This window comes from Lycium ferocissimum, chromosome 7 (genome assembly GCF_029784015.1).
Source record: "Lycium ferocissimum isolate CSIRO_LF1 chromosome 7, AGI_CSIRO_Lferr_CH_V1, whole genome shotgun sequence".
Lineage (NCBI taxonomy): Eukaryota > Viridiplantae > Streptophyta > Magnoliopsida > Solanales > Solanaceae > Lycium > Lycium ferocissimum.
Window position 1 is genome coordinate 22,388,089 of NC_081348.1, and position 21,829 is coordinate 22,409,917.

Sequence of the window (21,829 nt, forward strand, 5' to 3'; positions counted from 1 at the left end):
GAGACTTTCTTTATTTTTTGAAGTACGTGCTCAATTAACACCACCACGTAAACTAGAGCAGAGGAGCGATATTTTTCCCTAGTACTCGAGTTGTCCCAATGAAAATGACATGGTTAAAATTTAGAGAGTGAACGATTTTTTTAATTACGATTTTTAGAATTTATTTCCGCAAAAAATATGATTTATAATATTTTTAATGTACACATTATTCCCAAAAAAGTTTTAAAATGTTTTCTTTCTTTCTTTCAATCTTAATTGTAACTAAAGGTAATTTATTGATCATATCCTTATTTTAACATTGCCCTCTAATCTCAAGGAAAAGAGATAGACTCGGACAGGAATCCCCTCTTCTCGTCATCAATTGAGAAAAAATGTATAAAGAGATTATAATTTGTCGAAGCTAATGCAGATTTGACTAATAATAGAACACAATGAATATATTCAAAGAACCATATACGTGTTATCAACTTGTCAGATTAAGATTTAAGGTGTGTTTGGAAAATGTATTTTATTTTTTCATATTTAATTGGTCAAAATATTTTGAAAAATACTTTCTCTAGAAAGCTAAGTTAACGACTTCCCTAATAAAAGTAAGAAAAAATAAGTTTTATAAGTGACATTTCAAGTTCATTATCTTCTCAACACCTCCAATGTTGCTACTACCCGACCCCCAAGCCCCGACTCCCCAACCCACCCTCACAGTATTTTTTGGATTATACATAAGCACTTTTGGGATAAAAAAAATTTAACTTACCTTTTTTTTTTTTTTTTTTTTTTTTTGACAATTTTACTTACTTATCATTCATTAGCACATAAGTGAAGAAACCACTTATTCTCAAAGAAAACATTTTCCCGCAAAATATTGTTTTTTTTTTCTAAGTATCAAACACACCCTTAGTTGTTAATTTCACCCTTATATTAGATCCGTGTGTATCAAGATTTTCTTACTAGAATTAGAGAATTTTGTTGCAGTTCTCTTAACTTGTCTTGTAAGAGAAATTTTTTAGTACTACATGAATGGAATGAACCTCAATAAAGCGAAATAGATACGTAAGTTCATACACTAATACCACCAGTCCGCCAAGCCTCAATTAAATGATTGATCAATTATAGCAAAAAGAATATTATCCATCTGTCTTGTGGAAGTCAAAACAGAGTAATTGAAGTTGGAATTGAAGGGGCGCTAAGAGCCTGTTTGGATGGGCTTATTTTAAGCAGTTTATAAGCTGCAAACAGCTTATAAGCTGCTTAAAATAAGTTAAGTCAAATGGGCTCAATTATTTTTTTGAGCTTATCTTAAACAGAAAATGATTTTAAGCTGATCAGCCAAACACTCAAAAAAGCTGAAAACAGGTTATAAGCAACTTATAAGCCAATCCAAACGGACTCTAAAGGATTTGACCCGATACTTAATAAGTGGATTGCATGAGGTTTCGCTTTAATTTTCAGTGGAAGCGAAAAAAGAAAAAAAAAACTACAATGCGATTTTTTTCAATATGTCAAGCCTTAATAGGGAGAGTTACCTGATACCTACATGATAATAAATAGCAAGTATCCCATGAAAATATAAACTGCACCACAAGTTGTCCCAGACATTATGATTATTATAAGAACTTGGAAATTAAAGGACGCAAGTTCGGAGCAAGGATATATGAAGAAGCATCACAGTAAACCATAAACCAAGTATTTTTATAGAAATATGGTGCGTTGTCTTCTCCACGAGAGTCTCATAGTTTATCATGTGCTTCTCTAACTTTTGCCCATCAAATATCAGACATGATTGTTTCCTCATCTAAATAAGAAATATTTCTTTAGATTTGTGCCATGTTCAAGATCTATACAAACTTAAAAATTCTGTGTTTTTTTTTTTTTTCAAATTTCTTTCAGTGCATATACATAGTTTGACTTATTATTATTATTATTATTATTATTATTATTATTATTATTATTATTATTATTATTATTTTAATACTCTATTTATCACTAGGCAGTGTACGGTGTACCTAGTGGCAAACTCATAATTTGACTTTGTGGTTGGACATTGGATGATTTTTTTCTTAAGGCATTTTCCGGCTAAGAATTAGACTAGCATTATATTACTTAATCGACAAAATTTGGGAGTTCTCAAGTTACGCAAGAATTTGACTCTTAAGTTTACAAATACAGTCTTGACTCATATATACCACGATTATTTTCGTTCAGGGTGTACAATAAAATAACGTAAAGAAACTCATATATATATATATTTCACGATTGAGTCTGTTGTGATACAAACTCAAGATCCTCAGCCTAGTGGAGTTGAAAAACCAAATGCCTCAATAGTGTCACAAGTCCAAGAAAGCAGTGGAGTTGAAAAATCAAATGCACCAATGGTGTCACAAACTCAGAAAAGTACTACACCTGCTCAGCAACAACCACTGAGGACTATTGCACAAGGGAAAAAACTTGTATTGCAAACTAATCAGCTGCCCTCAAAGCAAACAAAGTCCTCAACACAACAACAGAGTAGTAGTACCCTTCCTATCATACCAAATATAAGTGTCGTGGGCCCAGGGTTGGTTCGGATTTTTAAACACCAAACCAAACCAATTGCGTCGGGTTTTTAAATTTATACACCAAACCAAACCAATAAAATTCGGGTTTTTCAACCTCGGGTTTTCTCGGGTTATTCGGTTTTTCGGATTTTTCGGGTTTTTTTTTTCCGAATAGTCTTGATACAATACATATAACTTTTACTTCAAATATTTCTGTCCTAGTAAGATACAACTATATAATTAAGGTGTTTCTTAAGAAAATAACACAAAATGTGAGAAGAGTGATAACATTGTATTAAAATATTCAACAAAACTAATAAAATCGGTTAAAATAAATATTGCTAATTAACAAGCCACAAAGAAAATGACCATAATCTAAAAATACTAAGTCATGCTAAAATAAGCACGGCTAATAAGTATTAGTTACATGAAAAAAGAAAAAAACTTAAGTTATGTATTTTCACTCTCTAAACTAATTATGCAAAACTAAAGAATAGATATCCAACATTATTGTTATTCCTAGTGGTAAATTGAATTTCTTTTGTTAGCGTTAGTGTTGATTTGGTTTTGGTTTGAACTTTATTTGAGTTACAAATATCCATAGGATATAAAACTTATTGACATTCAAAATTCGAAGTTCAAGCTTGAATAATATGACAATAGATTAAAAAACTACAAAAAAAATAAAAGAAATATCTATAAATTCCATTACAAATAAATATTTTTATGTATAAAATATTTTAAAAATTGAATACATGTAATGTCGGGTTGGTTTGGTTCGGTTTGACTTTTTAAGTTAAAACCAAATCAAACCAATTATGATCGGTTTTTTTTTTTCAACACCAAACCAAGTCAAACCAAACCACTAGTCGGGTTTTTTCTCGGGTTGACTCGGTTTATCGGTTTGGTGCGGTTTGTCGGCTTACTTTGTACACCCCTAATACCAAATAACCAAAATTGCAGCCCTAAGTTGAACAATGCAAACTTCCCCAGCTTGAGTTTTGGTACAGCAAAGATAGATAATCCCCAAAGTGCCAAATATTATAGACCTATAGCTTGTTGTACAATGTTGTATAAATTGATCTCCAAAATCCTAGCCTCAAGAATGAGAAGATAATTCCTACCATTATTTGTGACACTCAAGCTGGTTTTGTTCCTGGAAGGAAAATAAGGGATAATATCCTTATGGCACACGAATTAGTATAGTCTTATTCAAGATAACACGTATCCTCTAGATGCATGATTAATATAGATTTACAGAATAGATGCATGATTAAGATAGATTTACAGAAGGCTTATGATTCTGTAGAATGGATCTTTTTAGAACAGATGTTGATTGAGTTGGGATTCCCCGAACTCTTTACCAGATGGATACCTGAATGTGTCCAAACATTGAACTATACAATTCTAATCAATGGAGAGTCTACAGTGCCATTTAGTGCAGCTAAAGGCTTGAGGTAAGGTGATCCTATGTCATATTTCCTCTTTTCCATAACCATGGAGTATCTTAGCAGGTGTCTAGCAGGACTGAAAGACAATGCTGATTTTCAATACCACCCTAAGTGTGCAAAAGTCAACCCCACACACCTGTGCTTTGCGGATGACTTGCTTCTATTTGCCAAAGGGTAGCTGAAATTTGTCCAGGCCCTATACCAATGCTTCACTCGCTTTTTTCAAGTATCAGGTTTGCAAGCAAAACTGACTAAAAGCTCCATTTACTTTGGAGGGGTGAATCAAACGATCAAAGATAGTAGCTTGCAACATCTAGGCTTTACTATTGGAACCTTGCCATTCAAATACCTAGGGATCCCTCTGTCAACAAAGAAAGTGACCCTCATACAGTGGCAACCCCTAGTGGAGAATATAGTGGCTGAAACATCTTCATGAACGGCTAAAAAACTATCCTATGCAGGTAGGAAACAACTTGTTCAATCAGTGCTCTTTGGGATTCAAGCATATTGGGCATAACTTTTTCTTATCCCATCCCAGCCAAGATCATGAAGATGATAGAGGGGTACTGCAGAAGCTACTTGTGGTCTGGTACAAATGTTATACCTAAGAAGACATTGGTAGCATGGAGTAGAGTATGCACTCCTAAATCAGCAGGGGGCATTAATCTTCTCAATTTACATGTATGGAACCAAGCTGCTATTCTCAAAACTTGTTGGGATGTTACACACAAGACAAATAAATTATGGATTAGATGGGTTCATGCATATTATATCAAGGATCAATGGTACATGGATATGCCAGTGCCTAAACAGGCTTGCTGGATGCTTAGAAAGATTTTTGAAGCTGGATTACATTGGGACAACTGCATAGTTCCTAGATAATTGGAAAAAGTACTATAGCCCAGTTTTATAAGCAATTGTTGGGTGATATGCCTAGAGTACCTTGGAAGTGCCTGATGTTCAACAATTATGCAAGACCAAAAGCTATTTTCACTGTCTGGCTCCAAGTCTAACAGAGACTGATGACGGTTGACAGACTTACTAAATGGGTAATGCAAGTGGATACAAAATGTGTTTTATGTAACAACCAGGATGAGTCAACTGGTCACTTATTCAGGCAATGTGAATTTGCTCAAAGAGTTTGGAGTAGATTGATGGGATAGATACAAAGGCAAGCTCAAATAGACACAGACCGGAACCAGTTTCTGCATAGAACTATTGCCAATGCCAAGGGGAAATCACAGGCTGCCCAGATATACAAACTTGTTTATACTGAATTTGTGCATAACTTGTAGTTAGAGAGGAACAATCGTATATTTGAGAAACATAGGAGAAGCTGGTAGAGTATAGCTAGAGAGACTGCTATAGTTTGTAATGTTAGAGCATCTCCAGGATTTCGGAATTTATTGCAAAGTTATCAATTCTAGGATAGCTTGAGTTAGACGAGTCCTTATTTAAGATACTAGTCTGTGATGTAGTATGGTATGAAGCTGTACATATTCTTACTTGGTGATTAATAACAGGGCAAAAAACGTATATGTACATAGTAAGAGGGTATGTTTACAGAACATAACGATACTTTTCAGTTTACAAAATATATCAATAGATTTCTTATGAAATCTATACGAATAAGGTAAATTAAAAAGAAGCAAATAAAACACAGTAAATAACGTAAGGAAACTGCTTCCCTTATTTTATCCACTTTTCTCTCCGCATTCAAAATTAAGAGATATTGTTCCTTGATTTTCTCCAACTTTTGCTCCCTTATTTTATCCACTTTTCTCTCCCCATTCAAAATAAAGAGATATTATTCCCTAAATTTCTCCAACTTTTGCTCGAAAAGTCCATTCTAATCAGTAATTCTCTCATTCAAAATTCATACACAATCAATTTCTCGGTATAAATCAGATTCCATACAAATTCGTTATAATTTTGTAATTGATACAAATCAGGTTCCATACAAAGTTCATACACCAAAAACCAAATATGTATAACTGTATAAATTCGTTATAATTTGTAGGCTTAATGCAAATGCGGCCGCCTAATTCGTTATAATTTTTATGTATTAAATATGTATATATCTATATATATATATATATATATATATATATATATATATAAAAGCTCTATGTATATTTTGATTATGATAAAGTACATATAAATTGTATAAAATCTTATCAAAGTATGTATAAATTACGAGAGAAATATACATAATAAATTTGTAATTGATACAACCAGATTCCATACAAAGTTCATACTCCAGAAAATAAATATGTATAAATTTTTGTATGCAGTATGTATAACTGTATAAATTTTTATAATTTTTATGTATGAAATATGTATAAAAGTTGTATGTATATTTTGATTATGAATTATATAAAATCTGATCAAAGTATATATAGTTTATGAGAAAGTATATATGTATAATAAATTCTCTAATTGATACAAACGAGATTCGATACACATTTTATACACATCGGTTTTCAACATTTTTAAGACTAATTTATATCGAATTTATTCGCATTTCATATACATTGTGCCACATATATCTCACAAATGATATATAGAATATTCCATACACATTTCATACAATTATTAGTTTTCAATAGTTTTAAAAACTACAGTATATATAATTTATACAGATTTTATATACACAGGGATCACACATATCTCAAAACGATACAAACCAATTTTTATATACAATTAATACACAGGTTAGTAATCAAAATCTTTCTATTATTAATGTATAAATAATTTATACACATTTCATACACACAATTACAACACACGTCTCATACACACATTTCAACTTTTTTATATGCTGCATTAAAGAATTTTTTTTTCTTTTTTTCATTAAACACATCATCACTCCCAGTATCCCGCTGCTTAAATTCATAAAATTTTCTATTCATTATTTCCCACAAACAAAAGCCGAAGCACAATTGAAGTCTAACAATGTAGGATCGGAAAACAGTGTTACTATACAAAAATGACGATGGACAATAAAAATGGTGAAAGATTGGTTTGAAAATCGTGAGTTGAAATACAGAATTGCTATCAGGCAAAAAACGTTAAAATTGGTGGAGAACTGTTCATCGATGAAGATGAAATTGTATCATACTAGGAGAGAAGATGAATTTTAGGTCTAGAAATAATGTCTATCAACAGCTGTAGAGAGAGAGAGAGAGAGAGAGAGAGAGTAAAATCTTTTTGAAAAAAAGAAGAAGCTGATTGGTAACTATCCTAAAATTAAGCCCACATTTAAAAATTAGATTCTCTTCCTAAAAATAAGTCTAAAATCGTGGGCATCCCATTAAGCCCATATCTTGTATATTTTTTAATTTTGTTGGTATATTTTGTAAATAAGAAAAAGTATCCTTATATTTTGTAATATAGAGTCTTAAGTAGTATTATTAGGTCATTTTTCCTTAATAAAATCTGATTAGTTACAAAAAACAAAAAGGGGACATCTGATTGATAGTATTAAAATAATAATCTCTTTATTAGTCACTACGTAACTATCCTCTCATTATTAATCACGATATAAATAGCTGTATATTATAATCTTGGCCAGACGTGAACAAAAAGTAAAAATTGAATGATTGAATATAATCCTCAAAGAAGATCAGAGCTGCGCTCATAAATACGTACAGCTTGCCAGTTTTCATTTGGCACCATGAATGACTCACTCCGACAGCTTCATTTTCAATTCTTACGTCTTAAAACACTTACACATGCACGGATCAAACACATGATATTTGCACACTTCACGACTGGATTGGGATAATAAACTGGAAAAGGAAATAAAGTTTAATCATTCTTTTGGATTTTCGTACATAATACTTCTCGCTATGAAAAAAAAAAGAAAAAAAAAAAAGGAGGACAAATCAAAGGGTGGATCTTTCCTATTTTGGACTTATGGTTGTAATGACATTTTAATTCCACCGAAAATAATAAGACTCGTAGGGAGTCACATCTTCTTATCATCGATTGGAATTTTTTGGTAAAGAAAAGACTTAAGATTCTCAAAATTAAATGCAGAATTAACTACGAACGGAACATGATGGTTACAAACAATGGTGAAGCAGAATTCTTCACTAAAAATTCAGCGTATAAACAGATAAGCACACGAAAAAGTCAAGCGAATTTTACATCTTATACATAAAAAATAATAATTTTGACCTTTATATACAAAATAATATTCCGCTAAAAGGATCCGTATAAACCCCTTGCACCCCTAGCTTCCCCTGGTTACCAGGGACCACATAAGCTTTATCAAGTACTAGTTCAGACCAAGGTTTTAATTGCCACTTACATTAGATCCGTGTGTTTTTCTAGAGTTTTGTTAATCATGATTCATATGTTTTAATCAAAATTCGGGGATGTAGTACTACTACATGAAATATATCTGGATAGAGCGAAATGAATACGTGTTCAATTCATATACCCAAGTCTCATTCAATTTGATTGATTAATTAATCATAGAGAAAGAACAAAATCTATCTGGGTCATATGAAGGTCAAAATCAGAGTAAAAGAAGTTGGAAAAGGTACGGAAGTTTGAGGTTCACACATATCTTAAGACAGATCTTTAAATAATTGCTACGTCGTCTTCTGCATGGGAGAGTCGTATAGTCTACCAGGTGCTAGTTCAACTTTGGCCCATGACATATAAACATGATTGTCTCTGGTTGTAATAATTATAATAATTTCTTAGATCTGTCATGTTCAGAGACAAAGACTTGCTACGTAAATCATGTTCTCTGATGCCTTCTAACTTTTGTTGTAGTACCCCCTTAACTTGTGTTTGGACATTGAATGAATTTTCATCAAACTTGAGTTAGACTACTAGTACTATCCAACCAACAAAAGTTTTGTGCACGAGTCTTTCTGGTAAGCGTGTACGATAAAAAAAATGTTAAAAAGATCATCCCAAAAGTAGAGTTACTTAATATTTGAATCCTCTTTAAATCTTTAGGGATAGTTACTACTAGTAATTAAGTACTAATTACTCTTCAGTAACTTCATTTTTCTCTCTGAGAGGCTCAATAGGTTGTAGATTCTCCTTTCAATTCTCTCTTTCACTGGTCCTTTCAATTCTTATATCTTCCAAAACACGAGTTTTGTCCCATACGAAATTGTACATTTTTGGGTAGCAATCTTCTCATCAATGACACGTGTTTTTTCGACTTTTGGAGAGCACATGATGTTTGCGCCACTTCACCGCTGTATACTAATGAAGTATGGATACCGAAACAGATTGGATCACACAATATGTAATCATAGGCTTTATTCAAATTCGGTTAGGTAATGTCATACATGCCACAATGTAGGTGTCATATATAAGATTTTGCACTTTAGGGGCTAGGCAGGTCAAAACGAAATTCTATTCCACAGTCCTTCTCATTAGGAACGGCAAAAAGGGGGAATTTGGAATTAAGGGTGTGCTTGGTACGAAGGAACATATTCTTTAGTAAGTTTCTGATTTATTTTCTTTTGTTTCTAAGACGCGAGTAAAATATATTATTCTAAAAATATTTGTATATAATGTCGACAAGTACTGGGGAAGGTAGTGGGGGTAGGGGTGTGAGGACGGAAGCTACGAGAGTGGGGATAGAGATGCAGGGTGATGTGGGCGGGAATGACACAATCAATGTGGAATAACACTTATAATACTTGTCTTCCCTACTTCTATTAGAAAAGTCATTTTCCTCATTTTTAAAGAACTTGCATTCCTAAAGAAAATGTTTTTCAAAAATTTTGACCAACCAATCATTTTTAAAGAACTTGCATTCCTAAAGAAAATGTTTTTCAAAAATTTTGACCAACCAAAAAGGAAAATTGGAAAACATTTATGCACACCCGAAAAGTAACGACTGCAAATTCGCTTGTCATCAAAAACAAAAAATTGGAAATCATTTTCTAAAAAACCTCCACAGAACACCTAACAGTACATATGAATACTGAGCAAGACTACGGCAGGAGGTCTTCTTTCTTCTTTTTAAGTTTAAAACAGTCGGTCGAACGATTGCATTTGAATTCCGAATGCCATCTGCATAGACTAGAATTTTGGAGGAACAGAAGCAGAACGGGATTTACGGACCAACAAAAAAAAGATCTATGTGCTTCACTCGGGCAGTAGGAGATGCAGCATAATTTTTACGGCAAAGGGTCAAAAATACCCTGAACTATTCGAAATAGGTCACCTATACCCTCCGTTAGTCTTTCGTGTCAAAAGGGCCCTTGCCGTCAATGGAAGGGACCTCAAATACCCCTCCACTTAATGGCTGGCCATTTAAGCTGATGTGGCAGTGCCATGTGGAAAAAATTATCCACGTGGACGGCCACGTCAGCCTCTCTCCCTCTTCCTCTTCACTTGTCTCTTCTCCGACGGGCTCTCACCGAAGCTCCGTTGGTCGCCCTCCTCTCTGTTCGTCCATGATTTCCTTTCCCATTTTCATAACAATAAACCACCATTCTTGAAAAATGGCCAAATGCATGTATTGCCGCCATGGTTAGGGTCTGCAGCCATGGCTGGGTTCTTTGTCTCCTTTTGCCCTCATTTTTATTACACATCTGTGCCTCAAATTGTAAGTAATTACTGGTGAATTAGCAATTCCCTTTGTTAGATTAGCCCAAAATGAGGCAACATGGTATTTAGGGAAAATTACGCTCTGTCTATTGGGAGAAAATATTTACGCCACGTAGCCCATATTGTATATTGGGATGTATAATTTTGTATATTGCACTACGTGACATAATATTTTATGTTGGGCTGTATATTCACGGATGGAGTTTGTTGGGAGAGAGGGAAATGAAGTAGGGACGGTGGCTTGGTGGTGGTTTCTCGCCGAAGCTTCGGTGAGAGCCCGTCGGAGAAGAGAGAAGTGAAGAGGAAGAGGGAGAGGGGCTGACGTGACCGTCCACGTGGATATTTTTTTCTACGTGGCACTGCCACGTCAGCTTAAATGGCCAGGCGTTAAGTGGAGGGGTATTTGAGGTCCCTACCATTGACGGCAAGGGCCCTTTTGACACGAAAAACTAACGGAGAGTATAGGTGAACTATTTCGAATAGTTCAGGGGTATTTTTTCCCCCTAATTTTTAAGATAAGAGGCATTACAGATGGCAAAGGGTTGATACGAGGCATATCATAAAACAAGACGGAACAGGAATGCTGGACGATACGAGTTAAAGCACAAAAACAAAGAAAAGATTGGCAGATAGAACAAGAATTAACAAGTTTTACTGTTTTAAACTCACCACGTTCAGCAAAAGAAAACTTAAAGGAGGCAAGGTAACTCTATACAGCATAAAGCGAGTAAAAGATAAGAGGAAAAGGAGCGAGGTGCTATGGCTTAAAACTTCTGCAGGCAAGCATTCACATGGCCCGTCCGGCTCTACTTGCCATTCCCAGATAGATGAAATCCTAAAGTATACTAAGTATCTCCTAGTGGTTGATGCTTAGAAAACAAGGATGGTTTGAACCAACTGAGACAGTAGGAAGTAACATCATAAACATTACATTATTTATCAATTATCAGATTCACTTTTATCATCCAAACCAAAACATTTTGGTTCGATAGCATTCCTCAATCAAGTCTTTAGTATGTCGAAGATTAAATTTACACACTATTATAGCCACATCCAACTCAGAAGTGAAAAGGAAAAAAGAACAAAGGAAACAGAAAAAAGCACACGTCAGTTCTCCCAGCACGTAAACTACAATTAGGTAAAATTAGAATCCTGTAAGTTCCATAATCCTATTCAGCTGCCCCTTTCTGTTCCTCTCCAGCAGTTAGCAGTAATTTTGGACTTATAATTACGCCAAAATTACACAATCAGACTAAACTTTAAGATCTTAAAGTAAGGGTTGTACCATTGATCACCCAGCTGCCACTGCATCAGTTCTGGGGCTGGTATCAAGTAGTTGATGAAGCTTTGCTCCAGAGCTATTGTTCTCATAAACTTCACCCTCCTCGTTTGTTCTATCCAAGGAACTAGAGTTGTTGACTCTTGCTAGCAGGTTTACTGTGCCTACAGGTTGCAGCCTCTTATCATCAATCTTACCTAAACTCACTTGTTCCTTCTGTCCTAACTGTTCATTTTTCAGTCTCTCCTGTATAAACAAAACAACGATTATCATTCCAAACAAAACTGACAGAAAATTGATTCAACAATAATCAAACAACTGGAACAGAATCTGAAATGGGACAAGCTTATACCATTAAAGCAGCATTGTCTAGCTTCAGTTTCTCCGAGTTCTCCATTAGTTTGTTTATCTCGGATTTGAGTGTCATGTTTTCCGCTGTTAAAGACTGCACTCGCATTGCCAATTCTTCAGCTTCAGCCTGAAGGAAAGGAGAAATGATGAACATTTAGAGAACCAGAATGGTATTTAGCCAAATTTAGACGTAGGCCACATAAGTTTATCAATAACCATAGCTTCTATATACCATGTGCACACTACCCTCTTACCTGTTTTCTCAATCTTGATCGCCTTGCAGATTCCCGATTAGACTGTTTCCTTTTCTCCCGTTTCAGCTCACGCTCATTCTGAACATAGTTGCATATGGCAAGAATTAGGTTCAGATGTAAAAACATTTTCCCATCAAATTGAGGAAGAACTCTATAGACACCTGGAGGTCGCTATGAAATTAAAAAAATCAAAGTTCACCTGGTAGTTGTGCTATATACCTGTAACCAGGTTTCATTCGGAAGTGCAGGGCTTAGTGGTGAACTAGATGGGCTAACTTTCACATGTGCACTTGCAGGATTTCTCATTTCCAAAGTTGTCATGCTGGGAGAAAGTACTGTTCCCATCACTCTCTCTGCAACCTTACCCGAACTAACAGCCACGATTGACTTCTCATCATCATCATTTACTTCCCTAGTAGGTTGACATCTTTGTGAGTGACTCTTATCATCACCAGCTGTTTAAAAACAAAGAACTGACAGATCAGCAAATGAAATCAAGCAAATTACTCTGTTATAATCCAGAAAAAGATAACACTGATCAAAAGATCAAGTATCTATAGCGCAATGTGGAAAAGCAATGTTGATAAATACACCATACGTCCCCAACATAACCAATGGAAGCTAAAACCAGAAGTGGTGAAAATATCTACAAGTAAAAAGTCTAGAAGTATGATCAATATCACTTCCAGACATCTCTTTTAGATGTTAAAAGCTGAATTTATCAAAGCTAGAAACCTTTAATTAAGAATGCCTTATGCCATTCTGCAATGTAACACGAGAAAATAAGTACTCTTTTTGCATGTCATATATGGAAATGATCAAAAGCCTAATGCTACAGAATACTCAATAAGAAACAATTGGAAATATGGAAAGAAATTTCAGTCCGAGGAATTGTTCTTTTACTATATCTGCTTTCTCTTTTAAACTGTCAATCAAATCAAAAACTGAGAGAGATCAATCTCTTACAGTTATCAGGAGTTGTCCCACGGCTCCTTTTCTTGCTTCTCTCACTGACCTAGAATACAAGAAGAATAGTATCAGCATCCACTGCTTTCATTCAATGCAAACAAATCTGCTAAATTGATACGCATAGATTTATCATCAGAAAAGAACATACCCCAGCTCCATTTGTGTCACTTCCATCAGTTGAACCGTCAGTTTCCCCACTGGTCACAACATGAAAACTAAAAGTTAGTTTAGCTCCTTGTCCGAGAAGAATTACAAAATGTTGTCCATAATGCAGAACCAGAATTGGAAAATAATCAGATTCTGCGAGAGTTGAGCGTTCTACTGAAATAACTGAACATGACCTTTTACCAATTGGTAAAAGAAAATGATCTTTAACTTTTTATGTGTAACAAAAATGATCATTAATGCTACTGATAACCAACAGACCTTTGTGAATGTCCATTGTCTGTTCCACCCTCAACATTGTCAGCGCTGCCATTTCCAAGTGACATAGCCAGCCCCTCAAATTCCTTCAGCTTATTCATCATGCCTCGATCAGTATTCCCTGAGGACTTAGCAGATGCATCTAAACTCAAAGAAGCACCATCCTACACAATGTGGAGTGATTTAGTCTTTATTGAATTCCTGGGTCATACATTGAGCTAACAGCAACAGATCAGACAGTAATGCCATTCTGGAAACAAATAAGTTCATATATACTTAAAAGGTTTTAGAACTGGCATATATACCATGGCTTGGCTGACAGCTGCAGATGTCGCCATCACATGACCAGGAGGATGAGATCCCTGGAATTCAAATTAAATAAAAAGGAAAAATTGCAATCTGTAAGATAGGTGGGTCTATTCTTGCTACTTAGCCATCACACTGTCATGACTGTAACATTATGCAGATATGCAGTAGTATGCTGAATACATGCATTGTCAAAAGAAGTAATATCTGGTACAAATGTAACACTTAAAGGAGTCTAACCAAAAAATCCCATTTTCCCCAAAGACAAATGGGAACAAATAAAGGTGGTTCAAATGTTTATACGAGAACTTGAATAAATGATAAACACGAAGTCACAGAGCCAAGATGTGTTAATTTTCAGCTGACTAAAAGAACCAAAACGGGATCCTGTTGCATCATTGTCTTAAGGAACATAGCAAATACCCCAACTTCCATTCCAGTAGATGGATAGTGCACTTATAATTAGGCAGATACTGGGACAAGATTATTATTCAATATCAAGGGTTAATTCCTGAATCAGCTAGCTGTACAACTGTAAAACTGTTTCCTTTGTCCTACATCTTACTTGTCCACAGTTCATACAAGAAATCAGTCTGTCCAAGTAGCTAGTCAATGCCTCAAGTCTAAACTAAATCTGATATCATATCTAAGCGTCAGGTTCAGCAACATTCACACATCTCAGTGCTCTAAATATGCTTCCACCAGTGTCCTAATCACAAATTCCAGGTTAAAGAACTTCAACCAAAACAACAGAAATCAAGGAGCATATGTTATATCTAATCTAAGAACAGAAATTAGTACTGAATGCAAACTCACAATTGGAACTCCAGGATGTGCGTAAACCCCGCCATGAGCATATATTGCTGCATAAGGGGCGCCATAAGGTGGTACCATAGGCTGTGAGGGTAAAGGAACAAATTTAGTCTGAAGCACTTGAAGTGCGACGATAAGTTACCTTGCAAAGCAATTCATATGGTTCAACAACAAAAACAGAAACATTCTGCCTAGAAAATACCTGTGGACCCCACATATAAGGGTGAGGGGTATGACCAGGTGCAACGGCTGAATTGAAATATGCAGGTACAGCTACTCGAGGACCATAATATGCCTGAAGCGTTAACTAGTTAAACCCTTGCGACAATTCATAGAACATTAAAATTCTCAACATCATTAACAAAATGAAAAATTTATTGACCTGCATGGCTGCCCAATCAGGATAGACATGGAGATTGCTCTGGTCCTGTCAATGTGAACAAAGACCAACTAGTCAGATATGAAATTCTAAAATATTTCACAACATAAAAGGAATAATAGCATATAAGCGTCATATGTATGCACAAATCTAGGCTAAACAGGTTCATATGGAACCAAAGACCGTATTAACACGGGTCAAGAAAGTCAAATGCCTTATAGGCACTAAACCAATAATTGTTATCAAATTTGCTCACCAGTGCAGGCGAAGATGGTTTCTCAGGCTTACAGGATTTCCCATCCTCACTGTTTCCCATGTAATAGAAACCAAGAAGATGTTGTACTAAAGATGCAATCAGAATTTCCTTTTGTAGTCACTGATAGAGAGTGCTGTGTCAACTAATTAACTACAGAAAAGCAAACCCTGTCAAAAAGAGAGAAATTGAATTTCACAACATGAACAAACCATATAAAATCCATGTATTAATTCGAAAACAAATTAAGGTATAGAGCATATAGGCGAGAAAACTCAGAAAGCAAATGGATCTCTGAAATTTCTCTAATCCCTTCCAAGTTATCATGGTAAAAAGAGAAACTGATTTATTAGATAGATCCCAACACAGCAAACATATTCACGGCATCACCATCAGAAACCCGTGGGGCCACACACACTAGTGTGAAACTATTTATGTCATGAAAAACACATCTGGAGAGTGGACTTAACTTATTACCTGCAGGCGTACTAGTTATGTTATTGCAAATCATTCTTCACATGTGATCTATCCCGTTGCATGGGAGTCAACAGAGATGGTTTTCTATAACTAACACTGACAAAAGAAATGAACAGCTTAAATAAGCAGTAGTACAAGATATCCTATTAAATTATCTGACTTTGTTATCATAGCCTAAATTGAAGAGACTAGGAGAGCTTTATCCTCCTGAACCTAAAATCCAACTATTGCAGTGCATATTATCTTATAAAATTAGTCTTATTCAAGAATTAAAACATGTTCTTCATGGTTTTCCCCATTATCCTTTTAAATTATTAACTTCATTTTTATCAGAAAAAATGTCATACATGAATTATGTATATATTGATGTTGTTGTCCATGATTAATACTTTTAACACCCAAGAGGATATTCTCAAGGATACTTAAAAGATTATTCAAATACAGAACATCGGTTACTTATTTGTAGCTGATACTTCTAACCTCAAAAAAGCTTGAAATTATATGAAGGGTTAATTCGTATACACATGATAGTGTAAAGTTCATTGACTTAAAAATTAACTACCTATAATTTTATTTTATTTTTTTGATAAGGTAATTAACTACCTATAATTGTCTATGTCATCTATAGGTTGTAACCTGAAAAACAAGGAAAGGGCAAGCTATAACATGCTAAACCACACTACTAGACCAACAACAACATACCCCGTATAATCGCTCTCGGTGGGGTCTGAGGAGGAGGGTAGAGTTTATGCAGTATAAACCACACTACTAGATAGTGTAAAATACTTCGAACGTTCTTTTTTTGAATAATTCATCCATTTCATTTTACCAAGTTCAATGTTAGCCAGATCCGTCAAAACCCAATCATTCATTAATTATATGTCTATGTGTGCGTGTAAGGAAAAGGAAGTTGAGATCAAAATCCAGTCAATTATGTTCCATTCAATCCCTCTTGCATGGCCATGTAACTTTCCTCAAAGGAATGAGAAATGCTTATCGGAGAGAAAAAAAAAAAAAAAGTTGAATCTTTATCATGTTCACACATTCTCGTGATTTATATCCAAAGGCCACTCTCTTTCCCCCAACCAAAGATAACTTCTAACCTCTTAATACTCTTACATGATTGGCTCCATGTAGCAAAAGTCCCCATCCCAAAGCCAGGCAAAACACACGGCAAAGGTTGAAATACCATGTCTACACTAAATTTTTTAAACTTGCCCTTTTAACCAATGGTTATGGGAAATCTATCAACTATCATCCCCTATATCTGCTTTCAATACATCTTTCGAAAAATAGTCTGTCTATTATTTCTAGCCTGTTCAGAACATAATCTTGCATCACCTCCCCCCCACCCCCAAACAAAGCCCTAATTTTTTTCCTGACAGAGCATCTATCTGTGATACAATAATAGGCTGTCACAAAATTAACTTCAATTTGTTTGTCTTACTTTCTTTTTTTTAGTCCGTTTAAAAAAAATGTCTCTTTCCCTTTTTTGGCAACTCTTTTATTCCAATTTTTCAAGTGGCATATTAAGACTACAAGATTAAAGAACATTTTAATACATTGTACATGTCTTTAATTTAAGACCATATTATTCAAAAATCTTCTTAACTTCCTTAAACGCCAGACAAACAAATTGAAACAGAAGGAGTAATTTTCTTGGTAAATTAACTTGCTTTCAGATTCAGGGATAACCCCAAATAGGATCTACACGCATAGCCTCCACTCAATACCACCATAGAGCAAGATACAGATTTTCTCAAATGCATGTGTGTGTGAAAAGAGAGAAAAATGAAACAGGCAAAGTCCACACACATCCCACGCCCAAGGGCCGAGGAGCAAGAAAAAAAAGGTAAAACAGAAAGGTAAGGGGCATAACCGTAACCTCACAGTCCCCACCTAGAAAACAAAGTAAAGACGCAAACATTACAAAACTTTGAATCTACAGTACACTTATGATGTAATGACAAATTTATCCTCGTCAGCACACCTAAATCACAACCAGTAACCATAAAACAAAACAAAAAATAAAAAATTACTGTATAAAAAGCTTCAAAAACAAAAAAGAAAAAAGAAGTGGAATTCGTAATTACGTTTGGAAATTCAACATTCCCCATAACTAGTCTAAATTCAATAGTAACATTCTCTTAAACACAAACTCTTAACTTCTCACAGCTACATATGAGCCGAAAGAATAAACGAAAATTAACAAGTGGCAAAAGAAGATAGCACAGGACAATTTAAAGAGAGATCAAACTGTACTCAACAGCACGTACACAAAAAGATAAAAACTAATGACAAAGTCAAATTGGACATACCTTAAACTGTACAAACAACAAGTTTCTGTAGAAAGCGAATTTTTAGTAGTGAGAAGTTTCAGTGTTTGTGCATTCTTTTGTGTATGGTGTTTCTCTCTCTAAAAAAAAGTTGAAGAAAAAAGAGAGAAGAGAAGAGAAAGGGCGTGTGGCGTGAGCAAAAGATTGTAGAGAGAGTAGAAGAAAGCAAGAGGGGGAGCGCCAAGGCAACATTCCACGTCACCAAACACGTGTCCGTACTTTAAATAAAGTTCATCTTATACATATATACTAGACTACTCTCCTTTTATATATATATATATAGATCTTGTTATTATTATTATTATTATTATTAATAACAATTTTACTACAATGTGTTGATAATATCGTATGATTATATTAGGTGAGTTCATTATTATTTTCATCATTATTATTAACAAATACTACTACTATGTGTTGATAATATAGTATGAGTATATTACGTGAGTTCATTATTATTATTATTATATAGATTATTATTAATTATTATTATTAGTAGTAGATAGGTAGATTATTAAATTAGGTAATATTTTAAAATACAATTAATAACTTCTTTTATAATTAATGTAAATAGAATTTGTTGCCAAGTGGCTTGTTATATATATATAGATATTATTATTATTATTATTAACAACTCTACTACTATGTGTTGATAATATCGTATGATTATATTAGGTGAGTTCATTATTATTTTCATCATTATTATTAACAAATACTACTACTATGTGTTGATAATATTGTATAAGTATATTATGTGAGTTCATTATTATTATTATTATTAGTAGTAGTAGTAGTAGTAGTAGTAGATTATTAAATTAGGTAATATTTTAAAATACAATTAATAAATTCTTTTATAATTAATGCAAATAGAATTTGTTGCCAAGTGGCTTGTTTATATTACGCCACTTGACTTAATATTGCCTAGACTACTCTCCTTTTATATATATATATATATATACATATATATATATACGGTATACTTGGATCGTGTATAGACGCGGCTACGGGTAGGGCATAAAAGGGTTTTATGTTTACATGGCTCTTGGACTCTCGAGCGAAATTACAATATTTATTTGAACAATTTAGAAAGAAAAATAAATTAATGAACACTCACCAAGTGGAAGGCGTTTGGAATATATTTGATTACAACAATTACATCTCAATTTTAAATATATTTGAGGGTAGATTATATTTTCTTATTTAAATTCACCTCAAATCAATAATAAACAAATAGCCGATAACTTTAGAAATCATCCATAAAGTTTCGCATAGTATCCTGCTACTTAATCTAATACTTATTTCCCCTTGGTATCGATAAGGGGGTTGGTAAGCGCTTCTCAATTAGACTTCTTCCTCTTCTTCGGACACTGAATAAAGGAAACCCTGTTTCACTTAGTAATATCATCTCGCTATTAACTTGTATCATTAATGTCTCCTGCATTCTATAAAATGACGCTTATCTTCCTTATTTAGATTTGTTTATAATAATTGTTTTAACATATTCATCGTTTGTTTGTGATATGACTAGTTTGCTCTTTCTCTATTTCATCTATCATCTACTAGATGATGCCAAGCCCGTGCAAGCACGGGTCCAACACGGAAAATGAGTCAATTTACGATTTATTTATTTTTACGTAAATATAATTACAATTCAATCAATTTAAATAACATTTATTAAAATCCTATATTTTCAGGTACATACTAACGGATTGGAGTTAGCTCCCTATTTTCCAGCAAGTGAAGAGTTCAAGTTCCATTACTTGTGTATCCCTATTTTCTGTCATAAATTTTTTATGTTCGAAAAAACTGAAGTGAAGAGTTCAAGTTCCATTACTTGTGTATAATTCATTTTCCTTATTTCCTCTATCTCCAGATGTAATAGAAAGAAAAATTTTATATAAAAAAAGAAAGTACAAGTCAATTATATCTTAATTCTTTTTAAAGAAATACGTGTACACCCATCTTAGTGTTTTTGGGTTCAATCGAAATCATTCTTTTTCTTTTGATTTATTCTGTTAACTTTCTCTAAATTAGCTTTACTATTTCATGAACTTATTGACCCCTATACTACGAAAATTCAATACATGCACCCCCTATGAGGTATATCTAAGTATATTAGAATATAATTATTAAAAAGTAAATTAAAATTATAAATACGTGGTTTTTATATTTTTATTTTAATGAAATTTAATAAATAATATATATATATCTTTTTTGAATATATTTATTCACGTATTTGATTAAATAGAGAATAAACATTTTTTATACATGTATCTTTTGAAACTTGTTAATAAGAAATGAATACAATTTACTTAATAAATATTGACTATTAGTATAGTTTCCTACAGTTTAAACATAAATTTATTTGTATTTTATTAATAGATATAAAAGTCTTTTAAATATTTATGAACACATTTTTTTGTTATTCTATTAATTTTGAACCATAACCAAATGGAGAATATTAGTGCATCATAGAGGACCTCATGCATGACTTCTCATTGAAATGGCAAAGATGCCCTCAACATAAATTTTAATCGGGAAAAGGGTCAAATTTATCCTCCAAGTATGGTTTATAGTTTAAATTTGTCCTCCGTCAAAGTTTGGGATCAAATTTGCCCTCTAAATCAAAATTTGAGATCAAATTTGCCCTATAGATACTTGGTAAATTTTCCTTATATGGATGGAAATGACTTGGAATCCACAACACAAAAAAATTATATATATATATATAGACTCCAATCCTAACTCTCTTAACCCAATTCTCTTTTGAAAATAGCATTTGTTTTGTCATAGTGAAGTGTTTTTCATTGATTAAGCATTTTTTAACAGAGGAAAACATTTTTTCTCATAATACATTCCTAAACGATACCGAAAGTAAGATCAGAAAAGCTATGATCCTGCAAAAGTGATAACAAAACAACAAAATAAATTTTACTTAACAAAATCCATTTTCGTTCTCTTGAATAGTTTTTTCAAGCTACAGGAGAGACAACAATGAGTTAAGTTAGCTCGTCGAAGTTCACCTAAGATAGATGTATGTTCAAGAAAGCTTGCTAAATAAATTCTATGTTTCTGGAGAGAACAACGAATCCTTGGTCGTATTAAACATTTGTTGTTATTGCTGCAGAAATTTTTCTTACATGCCTCTTATTTTATCACATGCATTACGTGTGTACCTCGATGCGATTAAAACTCCGGCTTTTCACATTACGACATGGTGCCTTAGTGGACGATAGTCTAGACGGGTTAAGAGATTTGGGATTGAGAAACGAGTTAAAAAGAGAATTGAGTTTGGGAGTCTACGTGGAGCCTATGTGGATCCGACGTGACTAATTTTTTTGTGATGTGGAGTCCAAGTCAGACTTCCACCCATATAAGGGCAAATTTATCAAGTATCCTACTTTGACGGAGAGGGC

The 21,829-nt window shown here is 33.8% G+C and overlaps 1 protein-coding gene across 5 annotated transcripts; it reads right to left on the reverse strand.

Annotated features, from left to right (window-relative positions):
- Positions 1 to 11,485: 11,485 nt before the first annotated feature.
- Positions 11,486 to 18,595, reverse strand: LOC132063820 (transcriptional activator TAF-1-like). 5 transcript variants are annotated; one of them, XM_059456548.1, is made up of 13 exons: positions 18,399 to 18,591; positions 15,607 to 15,756; positions 15,354 to 15,398; positions 15,174 to 15,266; positions 14,975 to 15,055; positions 14,158 to 14,214; positions 13,856 to 14,016; positions 13,578 to 13,644; positions 13,427 to 13,475; positions 12,680 to 12,915; positions 12,461 to 12,538; positions 12,208 to 12,333; positions 11,486 to 12,101 (listed from the first exon to the last, which is right to left on the reverse strand). In XM_059456548.1, the coding sequence occupies exons 2-13, from the start codon at positions 15,664 to 15,666 to the stop codon at positions 11,868 to 11,870; spliced, it is 1,287 nt and encodes a 428-aa protein (XP_059312531.1). In that variant the 5' UTR covers positions 15,667 to 15,756; positions 18,399 to 18,591; the 3' UTR covers positions 11,486 to 11,867. The 5 variants fall into 5 exon arrangements, with proteins under 5 accessions (XP_059312531.1, XP_059312530.1, XP_059312532.1 ...); XM_059456547.1 differs by having other exon boundaries at positions 15,607 to 15,773; XM_059456549.1 differs by having other exon boundaries at positions 13,578 to 13,626; positions 15,607 to 15,773; positions 18,399 to 18,584.
- Between the last annotated feature and the right edge of the window lie 3,234 nt (positions 18,596 to 21,829).

Coding starts and splice junctions, on each gene's coding strand:
- LOC132063820 (XM_059456548.1), bottom strand. CDS start 15,666: ATGGGAAACAGTGAGGATGGGAAATCCTGTAAGCCTGAGAAACCATCT. Junction 13,645..13,855: donor GACAATGGACATTCACAAAG/GTCTGTTGGTTA, acceptor ACTAACTTTTAG/TTTTCATGTTGTGACCAGTG. Junction 13,476..13,577: donor GTGACACAAATGGAGCTGGG/GTATGTTCTTTT, acceptor CTTGTATTCTAG/GTCAGTGAGAGAAGCAAGAA.